Source organism: Pelophylax lessonae (genome assembly GCF_965119305.1).
Source record: "Pelophylax lessonae genome assembly, chromosome: 3".
Taxonomy (NCBI): domain Eukaryota; kingdom Metazoa; phylum Chordata; class Amphibia; order Anura; family Ranidae; genus Pelophylax; species Pelophylax lessonae.
The window spans coordinates 215,462,557-215,487,687 of NC_138770.1; the positions used below are offsets into that span (position 1 = coordinate 215,462,557).

The 25,131-nt window shown below is 41.3% G+C and overlaps 1 protein-coding gene across 1 annotated transcript in view; it reads left to right on the plus strand.

Annotated features, from left to right (window-relative positions):
* Positions 1 to 5,919: 5,919 nt before the first annotated feature.
* TM4SF18 (transmembrane 4 L six family member 18) overlaps positions 5,920 to 25,131 on the plus strand; it is a 30,438-nt gene continuing 11,226 nt past the window's right edge. Inside the window, exon 1 of the mRNA XM_082252458.1 lies at positions 5,920 to 6,200. Coding sequence (XP_082108584.1) covers positions 6,024 to 6,200 — 177 coding nt within the window. The 5' untranslated portion in view covers positions 5,920 to 6,023. The remainder of the gene's footprint in view (positions 6,201 to 25,131) is intronic.

Below are 25,131 nucleotides of genomic sequence, written 5' to 3' on the forward strand. Positions count from 1 at the left end.
GAAACTTGCTGGAGGCATTGCTTAGCCCAAATGGCATGCGGTTAACTTCGAACAATCCCAGGGGTGTAATGAAGGCAGTTTTTTCATGATCCTGATCTTTCACTTGGACTTTCTAGTAACTGCTTGCCATGTCAAGAGTGGAGAGGTATTTAGCTTGGTCCAGTGCCACAATCTACCTGGGGCAGTGGGTAGGCGTCCCACTGGGTATAGGCATTTAGCTTGCGGTAACCCACACAGAAGCACAGACTACATCATTCTTTTGTATCAGGACTACGGGAACAGCCTAAGGGCTATGGTTCTCCAGAATCCTTATCAGCAGTCCTTGACTTTCTGGCACAGAGCTGGGGGAATGTGTTGATTTCACTTCCAGATGGTTGGAGTGTCCCCTGTGTGGATGGGGTGGTCGATGGCCTTTGTGTAACAATACTCTTCTGGACTGGTAGCAAAGACTAGTAGGTGCTTTTCCAGCAGTTGGTGAAGCAGCCATCGTTGTGGTAGAGGAAAGTCCCAGAAGGGGATATCCAGCTGTTCTAGCAGCAGCTTGCATTGTGAATCAACCAAAAAGACAATGGCTGCTTGCAGAAAGCACATGTGGCTTCTACCTCAGGTTGAGCCTCTGAGATACAGTGAGAGGGCACAAAATACAGGTCTGCTATGTTACCATGATTGGGGGTGAAATTGGGGTCATCCCCAGAGTGATGAGCTGCAGCAGGATCTTTCCTTTGTGAATTTTGGTTAAAACGCGAGCAATCAACCACTACCCTGGTGCAAATGAGTCCTTGTGAGTTTCTACCATTACTGTGACCCCTTAAGTTTCTTGTGAGCCCCAATGGGAAAAGAATTCTTGGAGGGATGACAGGAGTAATTTCTGTTTGATACATGTGCAGACAACCCCTACTTGTTCAGGCTGCTTCCTTGCTGCTCTTTGTTCTACCTCATAGGCCCATAACACAATAGGCCACGCAGCTTGCAGACCACAGCCCTGCACACGCCAGCTAGAGTGCTCAAATTTGGTCAGCAAGTGGGGTAAGTCCAAGTCTTTCAATATGTTCATGCCCAGAACAATAGGTAATGCTAAGCTTACTGGGCCACAAGTCACTACCCCTACTTGATCGACCACCTGGTCATCAATCTTGATCTTCACCCAGGTGACACCTCCTACCAAGGTAGGCAGGGTTTTGGCTGCCTTAATAGCTAGCCAGGAGAGGTCCAGCTGGTCTTGCCCCCCCCCCGAACTTATGAGCGAAGAAGTCATACTCCATGACAGTGACCTCAGGACCTGTGTCATTAGGGCATGGGACTTCCTGTCCATTAATGAGGGCAGTCACCTTATGCTAAATTGCGCTAAAGTGTCGTCCCACTGCCCCTGGAGCCATTAGTTTAACAGTGGCCTGAGTGTGCTTTTGAATTCAGGCTGGCCACAACTCTTGGCTCTATGTTCAAAGCGGCCGCACTGCTAGAACTTCTGGTCCTCCTCTGGGTCTCTCTGTAACAGACGCTCACCCTTAGGGGAATGGGCCAAATCCTGTTTGATTGAGGACATTTTCTGTTTCAACTTTTAGGGAAAGCTGTGTATAGCAACAGGGGTGTATGTTCCAGAGCCTCCTCTTTCAATTGCACTGGGTCACACCTCTTTGTCACCACTACAGTCACTTCTGCATCCTCCTATCCCCATGCAACCGCAGAGCCCCCCCTTCCCCCAAAGCACCCACCCCCCATTTTGAGGGCATGTGGCCTGGTATGGTTTAGGAGGGGGGGGGCTGCTCGCTCACCCCCCCCCCCCTTTCCTGACCTTCCAGGCTGTATGCTCGGATAAGGGTCTGATATGGATTCTGGGGGGGGGGGGGGCCCTACGCCATTTTTTTTTTATCTGTATTGCCGGGAGCCGACAATACATTACAGCCACGAGCAAGTTTAAATGACATTTTCTCCTTTAGAAATGTCAGTATTGCTGCAGAAGGCTTCATACCTTGTACAGATGTGCCACTCTACAGGCAAACTAAAAGGACCCCCAGGCACAATATTTAAAGGAATTTTTCATTTTTATTGTTTCACTTTAAGCATCATTAAAAACACTGCTCCTTTAAAAACGATTGCTTTAAAAAAAAATGTTTTGCATTGATACATGTCCCCCAGGGCAGTACCCAGGTTCCCATATACTTTTTATGTCAATAACTTGAATATAAGCCTTTAAATGAGGACTTTTGATTTTTCATGTTCATGTCCCATAGACTTTATTAGAGTTTGCATGTTCGCTAGAACTTTTTCCATGTTCGAGATGTTCTGGTGCAAACTGAACAAGGGAGTTGTTCGACCCATCGCTCCTGCTGACCGCAAAATAAAAAACGCTTCCACCTCTTGGGAAGCATCCAGCCATCTGCCCGATCTGCGCTTTGATAGTTCTTATATGGGCAAGGGGCGGTCACCTGGAGGCACCGTCCCTTCTGACGTTGTGTGACTGGAGGCAGGTGCTCGCTCATACCATCCCCCTTTCCTGACCTGCCAGACTGCATGCTCAGATAAGGGTCTGGTATGGATTCTTGGGGGGGCCCCACGCGTTTTTTTTATTTTGGCGTGGGGCTACCCTTAAAAGGGTCTGGTATGGACTGGGGGGGGGGACCTTTCACCTTTTTCTTATTTCTTTTTATTATCTGTATTGCCAGCACATTACAGCCACGAGCAAGTTTAGATTAAATGTTTTCCTTTAGAAATGTCAGTATTGCTGCAACAGGCTCTATACATCATACAGATGTGCCACTTTTCAGGCAGACTAAGGGTCCCCCCAGGCACTATATTTAAAGGCATTTTTAATTTTATTGGTTCACTTTAAGCATCATTGAAATCACAGCTCCATTAAAAAGGATCATTTTAAAAAACATTTTTTTGCATTGATTCATGTCTCACAGGGCAGTACACAGGTCCCCATACACTTTTTATGGCAATAACTTGCATATAAGCCTTTAAAATGAGGACTTTTTATTTTTCATGTTCGTGTCCCATAGACTGTGATAGAGTTTGCATGTTTGCTAGAACTTTTTCCCTGTTCGAGATGTTCTGGTGCGAACCAAACAGGGGGGTGCACTACATCACTACTCCTCACTGAGCCAGCCTTCATTCTCACCAAGAATTGGTCCCTCAGTCGTTGGTCTGAGTTGGTTATATCGGCACAGCTGCGCACATCCCTCTTCTCCAGGTGTTTCCTAGAAATTCTGGAGTGCTACTGCAAAGTGAGTGAGGCCCTAGTCCTCCTGTTGCCCCTGGAAAGGCCTTCCTGGCATGGCACAATCTGTTCCAGGGTGGCCCTATCCTCTTAAGGCATCACCATCACCATTCGGTGGGCATCATCCTCCAAGGAGTTAATGGCCAGCTCCACGATCAGCCAGTTGGGAACCTGATACAGGTGCACAGCACTTTGTAGTCTCTCCTCACACTCAGCCAGAGCAATATTGGAGCTTATAAACTTAGGCACCAGAGTCAGGGCTGATCCTAATAATGCCATGATGGGTCCTGTTCCTCCTTCTGTACCCGCTGCAAGAAGGGACATATCCTGCCAACTGCTGCCAAATGTGGGGAGGTCCAGTGTAGTGGGGCAGCAGTAAACACTTTGTGACTGGATGCAATAACAGAACTGTATTGTAGTCAGTGTCCAACAAACACAACTACCTGGTGGGGAGACAACACAACCAGGAGCACTCACAGGATGTTGTAGATAACAGGGTAGGAGCAGGTCTCAGATGCCCCGACAGCGTCTGTCTTCAGGGATAGAATGTGGCCCGGCCAGTCTGCGCCCAAACCGGGGGAGGCTCCCAGGAAGGATAGAGTGTCACTGCTCTCCCCATACTCATCAGAACACTATTCCTTATTACTGTCCCTGTCAGATGGTTGACCTGTCTCTACACTACCCACACGCGGAATGCATGCCAAGCCTGGAAGCCAGGGCCTTAAATAGGCTCTGCCTGACCCGAGATGGCTGTCAAAGCCAAATGGGGCAGTATAATCCAATCAGATAGCTTCCCCAGTGACCCCGGAAACCATATAGGAACCATGTTCCTCTTGACTAACCCCTCTAACTGCTATGCCACTGCAGTTGAGCGCCACCTGCAGTGGAAACAACAGACTGCACCTGCCTACACTTTATGATTTTCAGTGTAAATGTGAACTTACACTTTATTTATCAGCTGGTCTCTTAAATCGCTGCAGGAGGGAGTGAAAAAAATAATAATTCTGCTACTGCATATCAGGACCCATAAAATGCAGCTCTTACCACTGCTACATTGTCCTGCCACCTAGATCAGCCTTAACAACTTGAAAGCTTTTCTGGAAAGCTTGCACTGGGATAAAAAAGCATTCATTTCAGACACTGCATTGTAGTAGAAAGGGAGATTGTATATGTATTCTCCTATAGCTAGAAGTAGTGGTTATTTGTAGTGTTTTTTTCACTAATCTTGGGGGAAGTAAATGTAGAGTTAAAGTGTTTGTTTAGATTTGGTAAGTAAGACTAAGTAAGGGTTAAAACTCCAGCCAGTTAATTTGTTGCTGTCTGCGGAACCATTGGGGAAATCTGCTTTCACTTCCTGTACCGAAGATGCAACAGGAAGTTAGAGGGAATCTCCCGAAGTTAGGGGAATTCCCTACTTTGACAGTTCTTTCCATTAGAGGATTTTCATTTACCTCATTCCACTTTTTGGGACAAAATTCTAAAATGAACATTTCATGAATTCTAAAACCTTGGATATCCTCTTACATACTTTATTACTTCTTTCACCAGTACAAATAAAGAGAATTTCCACAATGGGGACACAAAATGATATAAAACCTTGGCAGAAGGTGTAACACACTCCAACTTTGTCCAAAACTTAACGGGAAGTTAAACTTATCTTTTTTCAAAGATGATGTCACTCCTGTGCATTTGGAGCAGTGCAGTCATTTCAGCACCAAGGCATTTTGCTGGAATGTAAAACTGAGCTGTGCTTGTGCAGCTCAGTGTACATTCCAAAGAAGACTATAAGCAGGCAATGAGGTTTCTTTCATTGCAGATGAGGCATATCTCTTCTGCAATAAAGAGCCTGTCTACGAGCAGTTTCTGACAGTGATACTTAAAGGGAAAGTCCACTTTCATGGCGGAAAAAATAGCAAATAAAGAAAAACATATAAAACGTATGTAAGTGCAACACAAGTCATAGTGTAATTGAATTTTATAAAAAATGACCTTTGCTTTTCAATTGCAACCGCTGAAAATGCAATGCAATATGGCTACCTGGAGTTGGTCTGAACACAGCATGTGTACTGTCCCCACCCCAGAAACATAATTTTGTGTTTGTGTGATTGGCTCACTGATTTTCCCAGAAGTCTGCACTAAGATACAAGTCAGATTTCAGGCATCCCCTGCAGCAAAAATGTCTTTTTTGATGAGATACTTCCAATAGGAACATGTCTAAGGGGATGCAGGCCCAGCAGATTTCCTCATTAGTGCTCTGCAGGTACCACAGCTGATTGATAATAATGAAACCTGTCCCATTAGATTCATTTTCCCACTGGGGCACAGAGAAACACACAGGGATTTCTTCAGAATAACAAAAGGTAGGAATCTGCAACAAAGGTTGGTATAATCCTTGTAATGTGCATAGATCACCCAGAGGAGAATGTTTTTTTCTCAACAAAAGTGGAGTTACGCTTTAAGTTTAAGAAAAAAAGGTATTGTCTAGAGATAAACTTCGAAATCAGACAGGCTGTGGTTCTTGCTGTGCAGCATCAGGAGTATTGTTTTCTCTACAGGTTTCCTTAAAACTGGTAGTACAAGTACTGTACCCTTAATTGCACAAGCTTATAGGAATGCTGCCACTTCTACTATTAGTTAAGTGTCTGTTTTGGTCTTGTGCAGTTACTAAGCGCCTGAATTGTTTGTTCAGATATCTCAGCAACCACGCTGTCCTTAGATCAGATGCAGCAAACACAGAGATCCAAGTTCTACTTACAAAATATTCACAACACAGGCCATACATTGATTGATTTTCCATCTGATCATGTTTCTGAAGACGTGCTCTGAGTATTCAATCCTTGCTATCATCCCACTGGCTGTATGGAATATTGTTGTCAATATCCTCTTATACTTTCCAAATGGAGATAACACTTATGCAGCAAGCAACCAGCTCACCAATTATGTCTGGTTTTTTCAAGGAATCTGTTTTGGGGGAATCATGGTAAGCACTGTATGACGTGTGTCTTGTGTGCATGGAAAAAAAATGCTTTACTATCATTTTAGGAAATCACCTTCATTTTTTTCTTGAGTAAATGCATTTGACTCCAACAAAGAAACCTTGCCATCATTTAGCAGTAGGCAAGATTTAGGCACTCAGTAGACACTACTGCAATATTTTACTTATGCACAAGACGACGAGGCTGATTTACTAAAACATTTCTAAATATTCACACTATAAAATGTGTGAAAATTCACTTTAATTCTCCAAACATGAAAAGAAAATCCCTGTTTACTTATTGTACTTTGGATATTTAAAGTGAATATTCACAAAATGTATTGTGTGAAAATTCCTAATTTCTTTATTAAATGACTTATAATTGGAATAAACCATACTAAAGTATAATAGGCCTTACTATACCTTCCAACTTTCTGAGATAGGAAAGAGGGACACATTGGGGTTGATTAACTAAAGGCAAAAAGACTGAGATTAGTAAATGAGCAAAAGCTCTGCTGACTGCCATCATCCAATCACGCTTATGCAAAAAAAACGTTTTTTTTTTTTCCTTGCACGTGATTGGTTACATTTTGCAAAGTGAAGCCTTACCTCATTTACTAAGCTCTGGAGCAACTGCACTTGCAGAGGACAACTGCACTTTGCAAAGTGCACAGTCTATAAGCAACCCCCAATAAATGAGCAATGATTGGATGATAAAGTCTGTGGAGATTGATATTAAAAAAGAAAGGGGAAAAAAAGGAGAGAGTGCTGCCACTTACAGTTCCTAAAAGCCTATGTGTGCATGGACACATATAATCACATGTAGAGGCGTTTTTAAGCTGCGAAAAAAGAAGAGAATTAAGAATTGGTAAATAGCAATATAATAAATTAATAAATGTTTGGCTTTGGGTTTATTATCACTTTAAATTTATCCAGAAAAGTGACAGTTGAAATGTATGTTATGCTTGTGCAAAGAAAATCAGATGTTTCTTTTAGGTTTATAATAGCCAGCCCATGATAACTATAATTCTCTCTTTTCCTTTTTTTTTTTTTTTTCCTTTTTTAACACAATGCAAGTTACCAGAGGATGCTGAAATCATAACTAAAACATTACAATGACTTTTATTGCCATCTAGTGGCCAACTGGTAGTATAAGCATGTCAAGTGGTTTTGTTCTTGAACTTTGTGGAATCAACAGGTATATTTTTACTTGAATGGAAATCCCCCCCCCCCCCTTTCATCCAAATGGGGAATAGTGATTTAATGTGATTTGATTTTGATTTTATTTATCATGCAATAAAACTTAATTAACCACTTCAGCTCCGGTAGGTTTTACCCCCTTCTTGACCGGACCATTTTTTGCTATTCAGCACTATGGTGCGTTAACTGACAATAGCATGGTCACACAATGCTGTACCCAAACAAAATTTATATCATTTTTTCCACACAAATACAGCTTTCTTTTGGTGGTATTTGACCTCCTCTGGGTTTTATATTTTTTGTTATACAAACAAAAAAAGACCAACCATTTTGAAAAAAAAAAAAACATTTTTACTTTGTGCTATAAAATATATCCCATACAATTTTTTTTAAATCAAATATCCTAATAAATTTTGGCCAAAATGTAATCTGCTACATGTCTTTGGTCGAAAAAAATCCCAATATGTGTATTGATTGGTTTGTGTGAAAGTTATAGCATCTACATATTATGGCATAGATACTGGAATTTTTATTAATTTATCTTTTATACTAGTATTGCTGGTGATCAGCAACTTATAGTGGGACAGCGGGCACTCTGACACTTTGTGGGAACTAACTGTCACTGACATCACCAGTGACATTATTACAGTGATCAGTGCTAATAATATGCACTGCCACTGTACTAATGACACTGGGCCCGAAGTGGTTAACATCTAAGGCAATCAAGGGGTTAAATATGTGCCTAATGAGTGTTTATATGTTTACTGTGTGCTGCTTTTACTGGGGATCTAGTTGTTTTCATTCCTTGCTTAGCAGGGAATGAAAAAACAACCGGATCCCCTGTAAAAGCACAGAGCTGTATTTGGGGAAGATCAGAGCCAATAGCCGGGTGTCGGCAGTCAAACACTGGCCAGCACCTGGTGATCGGCATGTGCTGAAACTAATCACAGCACGGCCGGGGCGGGCCCGCAGGTGCCCCCTACCTGGAAATGCAGGATTGCGTATATATACGTGATTCTGCGCAGCTGGCCCTCACTGTCACAGTAGATGTAGGTGAGTGGTCTACAAGCAGTAAAACAGATTTTAAATATACTGTTGGTCTTCTTTTTCTACATTCAGATGAAAGGGGGGGGGGGGAGGGACCCATGACAATGTACACCTTCTCTGTAACTTGCATTTAGGAGGGACATGCTGAGCCTTGTCCACATCCACCCATCCAGTGTATCACTGTTACCTCCCTCCTAGTAACGGTATGGTGTCCCGCTGGGCACCCAGCATGGACTACATGTGTGCACTAAACTTCACTTAATTCTTCTGTACTTGTGTACAGGCTGGGGATCTCTGTGGCCCAAGTCTGTTCCTGTTTCTATGGGAGACAGACCACTCAAGGAGAGAGTGCTAACAAAAACTCCCTCATGCAAGAGGCTGTCCCATCTGCCCCAGGCACACGCTTAACAGCGGACTGCTTGGTAGACTTTGGTTACCATGGGTAACCACTTGTATCTGTACACTGCACTAACTTTGCCTTCTTCCTACCCCATTGTGTCTAGTGACCCGAACTACAGACCATATGTGTTGGCTACTTACATTACACATCTTGAGTAACTTCAGGTGGGAACAAAATTTCAAAGCTTTACTTAGAAAAGTGCAAAATGAACATCTCAAAGTCCGACATGCAAGAACAAGATATTTCCTACGAGGGATAGACAGGACAGGGTAACTCCGAGACGGGGGAGTGGCTTGGAGAGGGCGTGATGTGAGGACGTCTGAGCGAAGCTCCCGATCGCCACGCTCCCGGACCGGCCCGACACGGCACTGTTAGCGCGGCATGCAAACAAGCAAACCGGCCAGGACCCGCCCGGTAACCCGCTCGACCAGCGACCGCTCGGCTGCGGAAAGGCGCCACCCGCAGAGGAGATCAGGAGACATCAAACAATACTTTTCCCATCAGCTGCCTGGAACGCCTGAAGCCAAGATGGCGGCGGTACGTGCGGGCACACAGACCACACAGATCAAACTGAACACACAAGATATACATCACACAGAGAGAGGGGAAAAGCTGCCGGAGGAAACTACAAGCTCGGGGGCAACAGCAGTGAGGGAAGCTGGACCAGACCCCACTAAACAACAGGAGTTGGAGAGTCCGGATATCAAAGACCTATTGAAAGCACTTCCAACAAAAGCGGAAATAGAGGCTTTGATTATGCGGATTGAGGAGACACACCGGACAGACATGCAAGAGCTCCGTAAAGACATGACACAGTTATCAAACAGAGTTGTATCAAAGGAAACTGAGATCACTGTAGTTAAAGAACAAGTGGCTGGAATAAGGAAAACTACAGAAGCACTGTTTGAAGCTACTATCAATATGCAACTACATATGGAAGACCTGGAAGACCGGAGCCGCAGGGGTAATTTGAAGTTGAGAGGTGTCCCTGAGGAGGAAGGGGAAAACCTACAGGAGAAGGTGAGAGATATTTTTCTAAGATTGCTAGCTTCTACCTCTCACCCTACGGCCCCCATGGAAATAGACAGGGTCCACAGAGTTGCGGGGTTTAGAAGCACTGACCCCAACAGACCCCGAGACATAGTGTGTAAAACACACTATTATAGACAGAAAGAGGAGATCCTCCGTAAAGCCTGGGATACAGGTACTGTTGAAATTGTAGGGGCCAAAATAAAGATACTTCCGGACCTGTCTAAATCCACTTTATATCGTAGAGCTTTATTACGGCCAGTGCTGGAAAGAGCAAAACAGCTAGGATTCAAGTACAGATGGGGATACCCATTAGCAGTGACTTTTTTTAAGGAACGCAACTCGTTTGTTCTTCGTACCCCAGAAGACCTGCATAATTTATTTGATTTTCTTGGTACTGAACCTGTACAAGTACAAGACTGGCTTGCAATTCCCCCAAGAACAAGGGGGTACCCAAGTGGGGGACCCCGTGAAAGGAGGCTGGACGGAAATAGGACAATACATGCTTGAGAAGCCTGGACAAACTGAGGATTAAGATGGAGAGGAGAGGGGGATGGGGTGGGGGGTAAGGGGGAATCTGACCTCCCCCCCCCCCCTTTTTTTTTTTTTTTTTTTTTTCTTCTCTTTGGAAGGGGGAGAGGGAAGCCATATTCCTATAATTTATATTATGTTCTCCTGGCATCTCCCTCTCTCCGCAATTTTATCCCCCATTCTTTTTTTCTTTCTTGTCTAGGGGTGAATAATATGTTGTACCATGTTGCTCAACTGTTGAAGATATATACACCTCACCCCCTTTTTTCTTTTTTCTGGTAAGGGACAGAGGGTAGAGTTCCTAACCCCTTAGGACAGAATATGAACTTTTGCATGGATTCAACTGATCATATAAGCTGAAGGAGGGTTTTTTCCTTGTATTTTTATCTTTTATTTTTATTTTTTGTTTTTTGTTTTGTTTTTGTTTGGTTTTGCTATTTGGTGTTTTTTCATAAATATCACTAGAAACACGTACACGATTGTAGAGGTGGGGAGATATGGTTCTCTTTTGAGTAAAGAGGGTGAGAGTTTTTGGTGGGGGTTTTTTCTGTTTTTTTTGGGATTCCCCCCCCCCTTTTTTTTTTTTTTTTTGTTATTCTTTGGTGTGGGTATGGTTTTTTTTTACACAAAATGAATAGATAATTGAATACACTAAGTAAATAGAGGAATTAGAAGGAATAAGAGATAAGAAAGGGAGAAGTGGTTTTCACAAAACAAACACAATATAAATATTCAATCTATATTTTATTTTATTGCACAGCACCTCCTGTTTTTTTTTTTTTTTTTTTTTTTTTTTTTTTTTTTAGATTAAGCACTTAATAGTTTAATAGGACCGAACCAAGGGGGTCCCTAAGAGGGTGATAAAACAGGGAGACGGGGGGGTTCACTCACCTGCCCTTTTTTTTTTTTTTTTTTTTTTTTTTTTTGGAGGATGGAGGAGGATTTAACTAATAGTTCAATGACTGGAATACTAAGGGAGGGGAGGGAACCAGTGAATGATGAAGGAGGTATGAAACTGGGCCCTGGAGGGGGGCTGGGTGGGGGGGTGGGGGGGGGATGGGAGGGGGGAGGGTTCTCCCCTCCGCCTGCCCTTTTCCCCCCCTCCCCCCCCACCCCCCTTCTTCTTTTCTGGTTTTGAGAGGGAGGGGGGGGATTATTTTTATTATATATTTTTTTTTTTTTTCTCATCCTCCCAGCCTCAGCTTAAAGAGCGAGATAGAGATGTATGGAGAGGAGGGAGGGTTCGAAGGAGAAAGTGAATGTATATAAATAAATGCCATTAGACTATGGAAATGATCTGTGTCGGGACCCGGGAGCGGGAGGGGAGAGTTCCTCTTATTGTTTTTTCTGTTTTTTTTCTTTCGTTCTCTAGCCTAATCCAACCATAACCCCATTTAGGAAACTGCTCAAAGAACCAATAATAATTGGAGGAGCAACTCAGCGCAAAGCTACTTAGTGACCTCTTATAACTGAGAGATCAAGTGGGTACTTTCCCCTTTCCTCCCTCATCCTTTGGGGGGTTTTAAGTTTTGATATAAAATTTTTTTTTTTTTTTTTTTTTTTTTATCTTTACTTTTTTCCGTTAATACAATGGAAAATATACAAATTTTATCTATTAATGCAAAGGGCCTTAATGTGCCTGAAAAAAGGAAAATCTTATTAGATGACTTGAAAAGATCAAAGGTGGATATAGCAATGGTACAGGAGACACATTTCAGAGAGGATAAATGCCCAAGGCTAGGCAATAATTTTTTCCCTATAGTCTACCACGCAACTAACTTGGAGGCAAAGTCAAGGGGTGTATCCATCCTGATATCAAGGAATCTGCCTTGGAAATGTAAGCAAATCTTGAATGACCCAAATGGCCGTTATTTATTTATAAAAGGGACTATACGGGAGACCGTAGTTACATTAGTCAACATGTATGTCCCAAACACAAAACAGGATGGATTCCTGGGTAAAGGGATGGATATACTCAATGAGTTTAGAGAAGGACAAGTAATAATAGGGGGAGACAGAGGATACATCACGGGGAGTATCCTCAATCCCTGTTAGGGTACAAAAAAAGTTTGCCAAAATATTACAGGAAGGGCAATTAATAGACGCATGGCGTCTTAGACATCCAGGAGAAAGAGACTACTCATTTTATTCCTCCCTACATCAACAATACTCCCGCATAGATTATTTTCTAATTCCACACAGTCAACTACACGCTATAAAAGATATAAAGATAGGTTCAGTGACTTGGTCCGATCATGCCCCAATTATAATAACTTATGAGTTACCAAACAAAAGAGAAAGGAGAGAAACAACTTGGAGATTGAACGAAAGTCTTTTACAGGACCGAGAGACTATGGCAGAGGTAGAATCAGAAATAGAATTTTTTTTTCTGACTAATACCACGGAAGACTCAGATCCAGGTATAATATGGGAAACTCACAAAGCAGTCATACGCGGGATATTAATTAAACATGGGTCTAGGATCAAAAAACAACGAAATAAACAATTAAACCATTTACTCCAATCCTTACATAAAGCAGAAGCAAAACACAAGCACGCACCGACAACAGAGGGAAAGGCAGAACTTTTAAAAATAAGAAGGGATATTAATGAACTCCTATCTTTCAGAGCCAAAGCTGCAATTCAGAAAACTAAAAAAAATATCTATGAATCAGGGGACAAATGTGGAAGGCTTTTGGCAAGATCGCTTAGAGACCAAAACCTGACATCTTATATACCACATATAGTAAATGATGCAGGACAGAGATTCACCTATCTTAAACAGATAACTCAAGAATTCAAAAAGTATTATGAAACCCTATATAACTTGAAAACCCCGATAGTTCCATATACACAGTTGGAGGAATATGTACAAACTTCACAAATGTCCCAATTGTCAGAAGAAGAGAGTAAGATTCTTGAATCTCCAATTACAGCAGCGGAGATAATGGAAACTATTAAAAATATCAAAGTAGGGAAGGCACCTGGTCCTGACGGATTTACTATACACTATTATAAAAAGCTAATCCCATACCTGAAAGAATTCATGAGAGATATGTTTAACTCATGGGGCGCAGGGAATAGTATCCCCAAAGAAACCATACATGCTCATATAACGGTAATCCCCAAAGAAGGGAAAGACCCTTCTTCCTGTAAAAGCTACAGACCAATTTCATTGTTGAATACTGATTTCAAAATTTTTACAAAGATTATAGCAGTAAGATTGCAGAAATACCTGACAAAATTGATCCATTTAGATCAGGTTGGATTTGTCCCAACCCGAGAGGCAAGGGACAACACGACCAAGTTACTGAACCTAATACACATAATACATCAGAATAAGATACCAACGGTCCTGTTAAATACTGACGCAGAGAAAGCGTTCGACAGGGTTAGGTGGGAGTATATGTTTGCTGTCCTACGCTATATAGGAATAGGAGAGAAAATGTTAAAATGGATAAAACAGAGTTACTCAATTCCATCGGCTAGAGTAAAGGTAAATGGAGTTCTCTCCTCAGAATTCTTAATTGCAAATGGTACAAGACAGGGGTGCCCCCTGTCTCCACTCCTGTTCGTATTGTCACTGGAGCCCTTCCTCTGCAAAATTCGCATGAATCCTGATATCTCGGGTATCAAAGTGGGGAAGGACCAATATAAAATATCAGCGTACGCGGATGATGTCTTATTCTCGATTACAAATCCAACTATATCACTTCCCAATTTGTTATATGAATTGGAGAGATACGGTATTCAATCGAATATGAAGATAAACTTTATTAAGTCCGAAACAATGGGAATAGAACTGTCAGAGGCACTTCAACAACAATTATATGTAAATTTTAAGTTGAATTGGACAAAGAAGGCCCTAAAATATCTTGGAACACGGATTACACCAAAAATAGCGCAACTATTTAGCTTAAATTTCAACCCTTTACTAAAATCAATAAACCTATTATTGCAAAAATGGAAAGGGGGAATGTATTCATGGATCGGCAGGTGCAATATAGTCAAAATGAGTGTACTACCAAAATTTCTATACATGTTCCAGGCACTTCCCATCCATATCCCATCTCGATTCCTGTCACAGATCGAAACCATGATAATGAATTTCATCTGGAAATCAAAACGTCCGAGAATAGGGAAAAAATATCTATTTAAATCAAAATCAGAGGGGGGTCTGGCAGTTCCGAACATGAGGAAATACTACCAAGCTATTCAACTGGGAAGAGTGATTGACTGGTGCCGTCATGGGAAATATAAGACATGGCCAAACTTAGAGCAGGCACAATGTGAGATCTTATTGAAAAGAGCTCCATGGTGCTATAAAATTATACCAGCATCCATGAAGAATCATCCTATTATAGGAAACACAATTAAAATATGCGCGAAAATATTCAAACAGGAAAAACTCATACGGGAGAATTCCATCCTGTATCCAGTCTTGGGTAACCCCCATTTTGAGATAGGATATCAGGATAAGAAATTTAAGACATTAGCAGAGAGAGGAATATTCCAGATATCAGATTTCATCTCAGAGACAGGATGGGTAACCATGGAGGAACTAACAAGTGTCTCAGGCCATTTTGGCCTAGATTTATGGAGAGCATTTCAATTACGCCACTTTCTAGGGACGTTGCAGATGCCTTCTCAGGGGGACAAAATTGTATTACCTTTTGAAAAAATATGTAGCCAGAATGGGATTTTGGAACATACTATATCAAAATTGTACTCCCTGATAATGACATCAGCAGAACGGCGAAAACTTCCGTTCCTGAGGGAATGGGAAAGGGAAATGGGTACCATATTTTCAATAGAACAAGAAAATCAAATAATTAAGTCAGTATTTTCAACTTCAATGTGTGTGAGAATTCAAGAACTGAATTATAAGATCTTTACCAGATGGTATTATACCCCAGTTAAATTGAATAAAATTTCTGTAGCAAATACTGACCGCTGCTGGAGATGTGGAGCGGGGAGAGGGACAATGCTTCATGTATTCTGGACATGTCCTGAACTAGAGGTGTTTTGGGAACAGATCTGGAGGACAATACAGAAGATTATGAAATGCAATTTTCTTAAAGAACCATCTCTCTTTCTGCTCCACGCCCCCAGTAAACCGGTGCAAAATTATAAAAAATCTATTATGCCCCATCTAGTAAACGCAGCAAAGATATGCATACCCCTTAGATGGAGAGAGACTGAGCCACCTAACATAAACATGTGGATGAGGAAAGTGGAGGAGATAAGCAGCCTGGAGAAATTGGTTCTATCAGCCCGCCAACAAACGGATAAATATGAGAAGAAATGGAAACAGTGGATAGATTATACTAATTCAGAGGAAGGCCAATCTGTAATCATAGAGCAAGAACCAGCCCATTAGCATACAGAAAATAGATAAATTAGAATAACAGAGTATTAACTATCCCTTCTTTTTTTTTTTTTTTTTTTGTCTGTTGTTAGGACCTCGGAGGAGAGGGGGGAAGGGAAAAGAGGGAAAAGATAAGGAAAAAGGGGAGATTTGGGTTCAGTTATAGAATATTATGAAAGATATTTGTCCCGAATGCGGGACATAGATGTTTTGTATATTATAATTTTGGAAGTTAACATGTATTAAATGTTTATGTAACTGAATTTAAAGAAATAAAGATATAATTTGAAAAAAAAAAGATATTTCCTACATCCCTACTCTCCTAACTCAGGCTGTGTGCTGCCCCGGCATACCTGCCAAGGTAGAGTCCATGTACAAAAATAGGATCCATTTGTGGCATTTCCCAGGACTGCAATCTTCAGGGTCTCACCCCAGGTCTTGATTACCCTCTACATCACAGCAGTAGCACTTGGCATTTCTTTGCTCTTCCCAGGTGTGTCTATCTGATCTTCTCCCTTACAGGGTTCTCTTATGGACATAGGGCTTCTCTTCTTGGGGGCTCACTTTCTCCATCCACACACCCACACACACACATGGGCTCCGGTGTCCTTCTTTTATATCACAGGACCAGTGGGTCGGATCACAAGATAACCTGCCAAAACAAAGCATCTAACTAGAGTAACTTCAACCCGCTTACATGAGGATATATTTGTCTCCCCCTATCTGTGGAATCTTTATTTCCATGACTAAGCCTTGTGGACGGGGCAAACATTTTGGGGGTGTGGCCTGGATGGAGTCAAGGCTGAAGCTGCTTCCACTGTTTACAAAAGGGTTTTGTGTAATTTGCAGCTCCTGGAACTTCTTTTTCTTTCACACCACAATGTTTACAGGCACAGAAGCAGACAGTGGGAGATGTGATAGCTGCCTGCCTTCCCTGCACAGTATAGATTTTTATAGGTTGCAAAGGGAGCAGAGCAGTCTGAGAGGAGGCACATTGGTTGGGAGTGAAGCAGTCTGGGCAGGGTTGCACTGGCCAAAAGTGGAGTGGCCGGGGGGGGGGGGGGGGAGCGGAAGTGGAACACTCCAATTGGGAGGAGGGGTAGGCTGTGTGTATGGTGGGGTCTAGCATGTGTTGGTAACTGGGGATAGGGGAAGGAGATCGGTCACTTGGGCCATAGACGTTTGGAGGGAATGACTGCTCAGGGCATTGCACAGTGATTTTTTTTACAGTCTAATTGGCAAACAAAACGAAAATGGTGGGTGGTGGAAGAGGAAGGAGGAGAAAAAGTTTCCACTAAAGGCATTATCCTCAATGGAAAAGCAAATGTGAACTGTAAACATGACACTCTAACTTAGCTTTTATATTATGAAGGATAACAAAATCTCCCTTAAATGCAATGTTGCACAACATATCATCAGTCAATTTCCTCCTGAATTCCAAACTGATAACTAAAAAAAACAGTAATGGCATCCTTGACTACCTTTTTGATGAATCAATAAATAGTAAACTACTATTCAGAAGGCAAACTGTGTTTATCCTCCCTGGCGGTATTCCCGAGTGTGGCTCGGGGTGGAATTTCAGTGCCATTAGCGGTAACCCCGAGCCACACTCGGGGTACCGCCAGGGAGCATCGCTGGATCCTGGTAGAGGGTACTTACCTTGTCCCCGGGATCCTGCGATGTGTCACTGCAGCATACGGCGGCCGTATCTTCTGCCCAATGCTGTGAGCCCCGGCTTCCGTCTCCTGCGACGTGACGCTCGCAGGGGAGTGGAACCGCCAGCAAATTTGAAAAGTAAAACACACAAACACTGTGATATATTGTAATCCTATTGGATTACATTCCAAAATAAAATAAATTGACATTAGTTTGCCCCCCAGTGCCCTTTCCTGCAGTTTTACTGTACATATATATATATATATATATATATATATATATATATATATATATATACATACATACATATATATTTGTTTCACGTGTATAAAATTTGTATGTATGTATATTTTTATATTGATTGGTATTTAAGATATAGGATTGTGTATTTTAAGTTGAGCACTAGCACTTTACACAGACTATTTATACACAATAATTATTGAGATTTATTTATTAGTTTGTTTTGGTAGCAGCGCAGGTATACTTTTGCACTATACACTTTATGAAGGCACATCACCTTTTATACCAGCAGCAGCCCACTATACAGTGGTATTAGTATAATTATAATCCTCAGCGCTAGCCTTTAATCCTTATTATCAAAAATATTATATATATTTTTGCTAAGCAGCTATGGATTTATTTAATATGATTAGTAAGAAAAAAATCAACTCAGAGGAAATATTTTCCCAAGGTGGAGTAAATATGGATATTGATCGCAGCCTGAAACAATTAAAAAACACGTTAGATAAACAAATAAGATCCTGGTGGGATATCACCACACTTAGCCAATATCTTAAAGAGGGCATCACACCGAGGAGGTTACGGTGGGATATAGCCCCTAACGATGGGTTAGAGACTAAAGAACTGGAAGATAGTTGGTATAATTTCTTTAATGGCTGTGAACAGAAGTTATTAGGGCTCATCATTTCTCGTAGAAAAACTAAACTAGAAATGTTAGAGAATAAAGTAAAAGGTTTAAAAGAAATTCTAGAACCTTTTTTAGACAACACAGAATATAAGGATAAAATGAAAAACATCCAGGACCATATTGCCAAATTAGATAAAGACATACAAAAGAAAAAAATTAAAAAATTTCATAGAGATTGTAATGACTATAAACAAGGGAACGTATATAAATGGCAAGAAGATATAGTAGAGAATAATGAACAATCTAGAGAAACGACACCTGAAAGAGAGGTAACCTTCACTTTTCCCACTGAGACCCCCATAAGAACACCGATAAGTGATACAGAAACCCCAATTAGGGAGAATCGTAATAACACAACATACCAGCAATCTCCTAGATATAATGTGCCCACACACAATAGATATGAACCCATCTCCCCGGTTAGCCCTGCCCCAAGGGAACACTATCAAGAGGAGAGACAATATGACAGTTATTACAGACCCCCGTATAGAGGGGATTTTTGGGAACAGGGCACAGGGAGACCTCCTGGGAGAGGCCGAGGAGGATACAGAGGAAGGGGGCAATATTGGGGTCCGCCAAGAGGTCAACAATATTGGAGACCAAGAGGCCCTTACAGAGGCCCTTACAGAGGATACAACACACACCCTCCCCAAGGGGCACCGCAGAGGAATCACAATACACAACCACCCCAAGGAGGAGAAGGAAGAAGAGAGGATGTAGGGGAGGACAGAAGAAAAAGGAAAAGAGACGCTTAGGCGCAGGAATTTTTTATCTCAGTAATAAAGTTTTTAATGAGGATGAACTTAAGATTTTAGATAAAGGTTTAAAGTATGCACCACCCAAACAGTTGAATAAATTCAAGACTTTTATTGATTTGCACAAATTTATTAGAGTTTTAAATATTAAGAAACATTTTTTTAATAAATCAGCTACGAGCACTTTAGAAGAAGACGGATATGTGCATAGTGGATTAAGGAATAAATCCACATTCAATCCCAGGAACTCCAATAATCATTGTTTAGAAGTATTTAAAATGATGGTTGAACAAGACATAGAGAATATATCCATACATCCTATTAAAGGTAGTAAGGAAATTAAACAAAGCATAAAAAAACTAGAGAAGGCCAATGATATTATAATAAGACCTGCGGACAAAGGTGGGGGAATTGTAGTTATGGATAAAAAGAACTATATAGCTGAACTGAACCGCCTAGTAGAGGATAGAGAAACATATACAAAATTAAAAGGGGATCCAGTAAAAAAATTGAAAGCCATGCTAACAAAGAAAATAAAAAGGGCACAAAAAGATGGGATCTTAAACAAAAAAGAAGCCAAATATCTAATACCTGAACAACCAAGGAAACCGATTATATATCAAAACCCCAAAATACATAAAAGTACCACTAACCCCCCAGGACGTCCCATCATTAACGGTGTGGAATCCATTTACTCTAGAGTGGGGGAATACGTGGATTATCATCTGCAGCCCATTGCACAGGGCTGTCCAGCATACCTCAGGGATAGTAAAGACTTGATTAATCAAATATCTACAATAAAAATCTCAGAAAATACTATTTTAGCCAGTATAGACGTAAATTCCTTATATACAAACATTAAACAGAGGGATGCCAGCAAAGCCGTAGAATGGGCACTATTAAAAGAGAAAAAGCTCCCGCAAAAACAAATAAGTTTTATTTTGGATATCCTTAATATGGCGATGCAAAATAACTATTTTTGGCATGATGGACAATATTTTAATCAGACAAAAGGTGTAGCCATGGGGGCAAAGTATGCCCCCACAGTAGCCAACCTGTTCATGAGTAAATGGGAAGCGGAAACTATTTTTAAAAAATCCCATACCCCTCTCAAGATGTATAAGAGATACATCGATGACATTTTTATTGTGTGGGAGGGGTCACATGATTCCTTTTTAAAGTTTATGTCTGAAATCAATGATAATATTTATGGCATTACGTTTACGGAAGATTTTAGTACTAAGGAAGTGAATTATTTGGATCTTACTATTTTTAAGAATGGCTCTGACCTTTTTACAAAGACATATTTTAAAAGCACAGACAGGAATAGTTATATTCCAACTAGTAGTGGTCATCATCCGCAATGGATTTCGGCCATTCCAAAGAGCCAAATGTTAAGAATAAAAAGGAATTGTAACAAAGAAAGTGATTTCAAAGAGCAGTCTGAGGTTTTAATCAATAGATTTGAGGAAAAGGGATACAGAAGAAAACAGCTAGATAGAGTGAAAAAACAAGTTGAGAAAATAGATAGGAAAGAACTACTGGCTGACAAACCCAAAAATAATAATAAAAAAACTTTTGATATTGCATTTTGCACTGAATTTAATCAACAATATAGATCCATAGAGAAAAGTATAAGGAAACATTGGAACATCTTATTAAGGGACCCAATTTTTAAACAAATGTTGCCGAATAAACCCAAGTTCATCTATAGAAGGCCTCCTACTTTGAAAGATAGAATTGTCAAGAGTATTCCAGATCCCCCAAAGAAATTGGTAACCTTTTTGGATAGAACAGGTTTTTATAAATGTGGCAGGTGTGTAGCCTGCAAGACATGTCGCATAGACAAAAGGAGAAGCATTAAGCACTTTGAATCTTGGTCAACAAAGAAGAAATATGAGATTAACCAATTTATTAATTGCAGGAATACACATGTGACATACTTATTACAGTGTGAGTGCGGCCTTCAATATGTGGGCCGCACCACGAGAGAATTAAGAATACGGTTGAGGGAGCATATAAGTAATATAAAGAAAGGATTCCGCAAACATAGCCTTTCCAACCACTTCAGACTATACCATAATAAGGACCCTCGGAAGATGACCTTTTGCGGTATAGATAGGATTATTCCGCATTGGAGAGGGACACATTTAAAAAGAGCAGTGTCTCAGAACGAAACATGGTGGATTCAACAGTTAAAAACCATGGTCCCTGCAGGTCTTAATGTAGAATTGGATATTAATTGTTTTATTAATAATTTTTAATTTTAAGATTTTTTAATAGGACAAAAATTGGGATATTGTATAGCCAATTATTATGTACTTTTTAGCCTTTTTTAGTATAATTAGGCATATAGAAGGATTTGAGAAAAGTATATATTTTTTAATAATTTTTTAATAATTTTTTAATTATTTAATAATTTGTTAATGTATAACATAATGATATTTACAGTATATATATATATAGGCCTTCTCAGGGAAACTTGATATAGGCTTATATAAATTATCTTGAATTTATGAAAAAGATTTTGCATAGTGGTCATACAATAATTGATTTAATATATGTGGATGTATTGAGTATTTTTATTGAAATTAATTTTATTTTATTTTATTTTTATTTATATTTGTAAGGTGTATTGTATGTAAAGGGGCACCGTAATTAGAATGCCTCCGTGTTTTAAAAGTTTTGACACTTATTAATTAGAGCAGTAATCAAATATGAGCAATAAGGATTAGTAAGGTGGTGTACAGGAAGTACAATAGGATTAGGAGTCCCAATATGGCGGCCGCTATAATATTTCTACATGACAATGGGTGTTCCAATATGGCGGCGGGACTTCCGGTTCCGCCGCCGAATGTTAATAATAAGTCACGGCAGGCTTAGTTTGTAATAAGGCAGCAAAAGTGAAGTGGCCCCATAGCTAGACGCATCTAGAGTCAGATAGGTATATCCCATGAGCTGGATGGAGCCAAAATCAGACCATTACGAGGAACAGGAAGTGCGTCATCGGCTCACCCCGATATGACGACATCACTTCCGGTTCCGGCATATGGGGAGATTGTGAGTCCCAACATGGCGGAGCCACTTCCGGTTCCGCCATTGGAATACTACGCTGCCCATACTAGCTTTTAACTCACAATTTTAGGAATATATTATATTGCACCAGAAAATATTAAAGCGATCAACAAAAGCTTATGATGTGGGGATAAATTGTTGTAGATATCAATGAAAAGGCATAGTAGGCTGATGGTGAACAGGAAGTTTACCACCATAGGAATCTATGTAATTTTGTTACCTTATAAATATAGTACGTATCTGGAGCGGACCAGCTTTTGATAACGCTCTGTGTGAGGAGCGAAACGCGTCAAGCTGTTCGTCCGAGTACGTACTACGCCTGAATACATCCACCTTCCGAGTTACGGGGACACGGGGAGTAAGTACAGTCGTTTGGATTGGCAACCCGTGGGATGACTTTTAGGCGTTTGAACCTTTGCCATATTGTAAGTGTATCTTGTATTGTGTGCATCGAATAAAGTAGTTACATACTTCACGATGCCAGCATCTCTTTCCTTTTTTTGAGCAAATACCTGGATGATGTGATCTACAGTAAAGCTATTGAGTTGATGGTCCAATAAGGCTCGTCCCACCTAAGGATATTTTTTGAAGGCGGTGTATTATTTGGCTTCTGGTGAGTAGGGGTCCAGGAGGGGAGCACCTACCCATGTAGAGAGAGCACCGGCAGTTGTTTTATGAGCACGCAGCACTTTGGACTTATACTTTGCACAAAGACTGTCACTATTTCAGCACGTCATTAATTGAAGGATTTTTATTCACATTTATTTGTTTCACGTGTATAAAATTTGTATTTATGTATATTTTTATATTGATTGGTATTTAAGATATAGGATTGTGTATTTTAAGTTGAGCACTAGCACTTTACACAGACTATTTATACACAATAATTATTGAGATTTATTTATTAGTTTGTTTTGGTAGCAGCGCAGGTATACTTTTGCACTATACACTTTATGAAGGCACATCACCTTTTATACCAGCAGCAGCCCACTATACAGTGGTATTAGTATAATTATAATCCTCAGCGCTAGCCTTTAATCCTTATAATCAAGGGGTTAAATATGTGCCTAATGAGTGTTTATATGTTTACTGTGTGCTGCTTTTACTGGGGATCTAGTTGTTTTCATTCCTTGCTTAGCAGGGAATGAAAAAACAACCGGATCCCCTGTAAAAGCACAGAGCTGTATTTGGGGAAGATCAGAGCCAATAGCCGGGTGTCGGCAGTCAAACACTGGCCAGCACCTGGTGATCGGCATGTGCTGAAACTAATCACAGCACAGCCGGGGCGGGCCCGCAGGTGCCCCCTACCTGGAAATGCAGGATTGCGTATATATACGTGATTCTGCGCAGCTGGCCCTCACTGTCACAGTAGATGTAGGTGAGTGGTCTACAAGCAGTAAAACAGATTTTAAATATACTGTTGGTCTTCTTTTTCTACATTCAGATGAAAGGGGGGGGGAGGGACCCATGACAATGTACACCTTCTCTGTAACTTGCATTTAGGAGGGACATGCTGAGCCTTGTCCACATCCACCCATCCAGTGTATCACTGTTACCTCCCTCCTAGTAACGGTATGGTGTCCCGCTGGGCACCCAGCATGGACTACATGTGTGCACTAAACTTCACTTAATTCTTCTGTACTTGTGTACAGGCTGGGGATCTCTGTGGCCCAAGTCTGTTCCTGTTTCTATGGGAGACAGACCACTCAAGGAGAGAGTGCTAACAAAAACTCCCTCATGCAAGAGGCTGTCCCATCTGCCCCAGGCACACGCTTAACAGCGGACTGCTTGGTAGACTTTGGTTACCATGGGTAACCACTTGTATCTGTACACTGCACTAACTTTGCCTTCTTCCTACCCCATTGTGTCTAGTGACCCGAACTACAGACCATATGTGTTGGCTACTTACATTACACATCTTGAGTAACTTCAGGTGGGAACAAAATTTCAAAGCTTTACTTAGAAAAGTGCAAAATGAACATCTCAAAGTCCGACATGCAAGAACAAGATATTTCCTACATCCCTACTCTCCTAACTCAGGCTGTGTGCTGCCCCGGCATACCTGCCAAGGTAGAGTCCATGTACAAAAATAGGATCCATTTGTGGCATTTCCCAGGACTGCAATCTTCAGGGTCTCACCCCAGGTCTTGATTACCCTCTACATCACAGCAGTAGCACTTGGCATTTCTTTGCTCTTCCCAGGTGTGTCTATCTGATCTTCTCCCTTACAGGGTTCTCTTATGGACATAGGGCTTCTCTTCTTGGGGGCTCACTTTCTCCATCCACACACCCACACACACACATGGGCTCCGGTGTCCTTCTTTTATATCACAGGACCAGTGGGTCGGATCACAAGATAACCTGCCAAAACAAAGCATCTAACTAGAGTAACTTCAACCCGCTTACATGAGGATATATTTGTCTCCCCCTATCTGTGGAATCTTTATTTCCATGACTAAGCCTTGTGGACGGGGCAAACATTTTGGGGGTGTGGCCTGGATGGAGTCAAGGCTGAAGCTGCTTCCACTGTTTACAAAAGGGTTTTATGTAATTTGCAGCTCCTGGAACTTCTTTTTCTTTCACACCACAATGTTTACAGGCACAGAAGCAGACAGTGGGAGATGTGATAGCTGCCTGCCTTCCCTGCACAGTATAGATTTTTATAGGTTGCAAAGGGAGCAGAGCAGTCTGAGAGGAGGCACATTGGTTGGGAGTGAAGCAGTCTGGGCAGGGTTGCACTGGCCAAAAGTGGAGTGGCCGGGGGGGGGGGGGGAGCGGAAGTGGAACGCTCCAATTGGGAGGAGGGGTAGGCTGTGTGTATGGTGGGGTCTAGCATGTGTTGGTAACTGGGGATAGGGGAAGGAGATCGGGCACTTGGGCCATAGACGTTTGGAGGGAATGACTGCTCAGGGCATTGCACAGTGATTTTTTTTACAGTCTAATTGGCA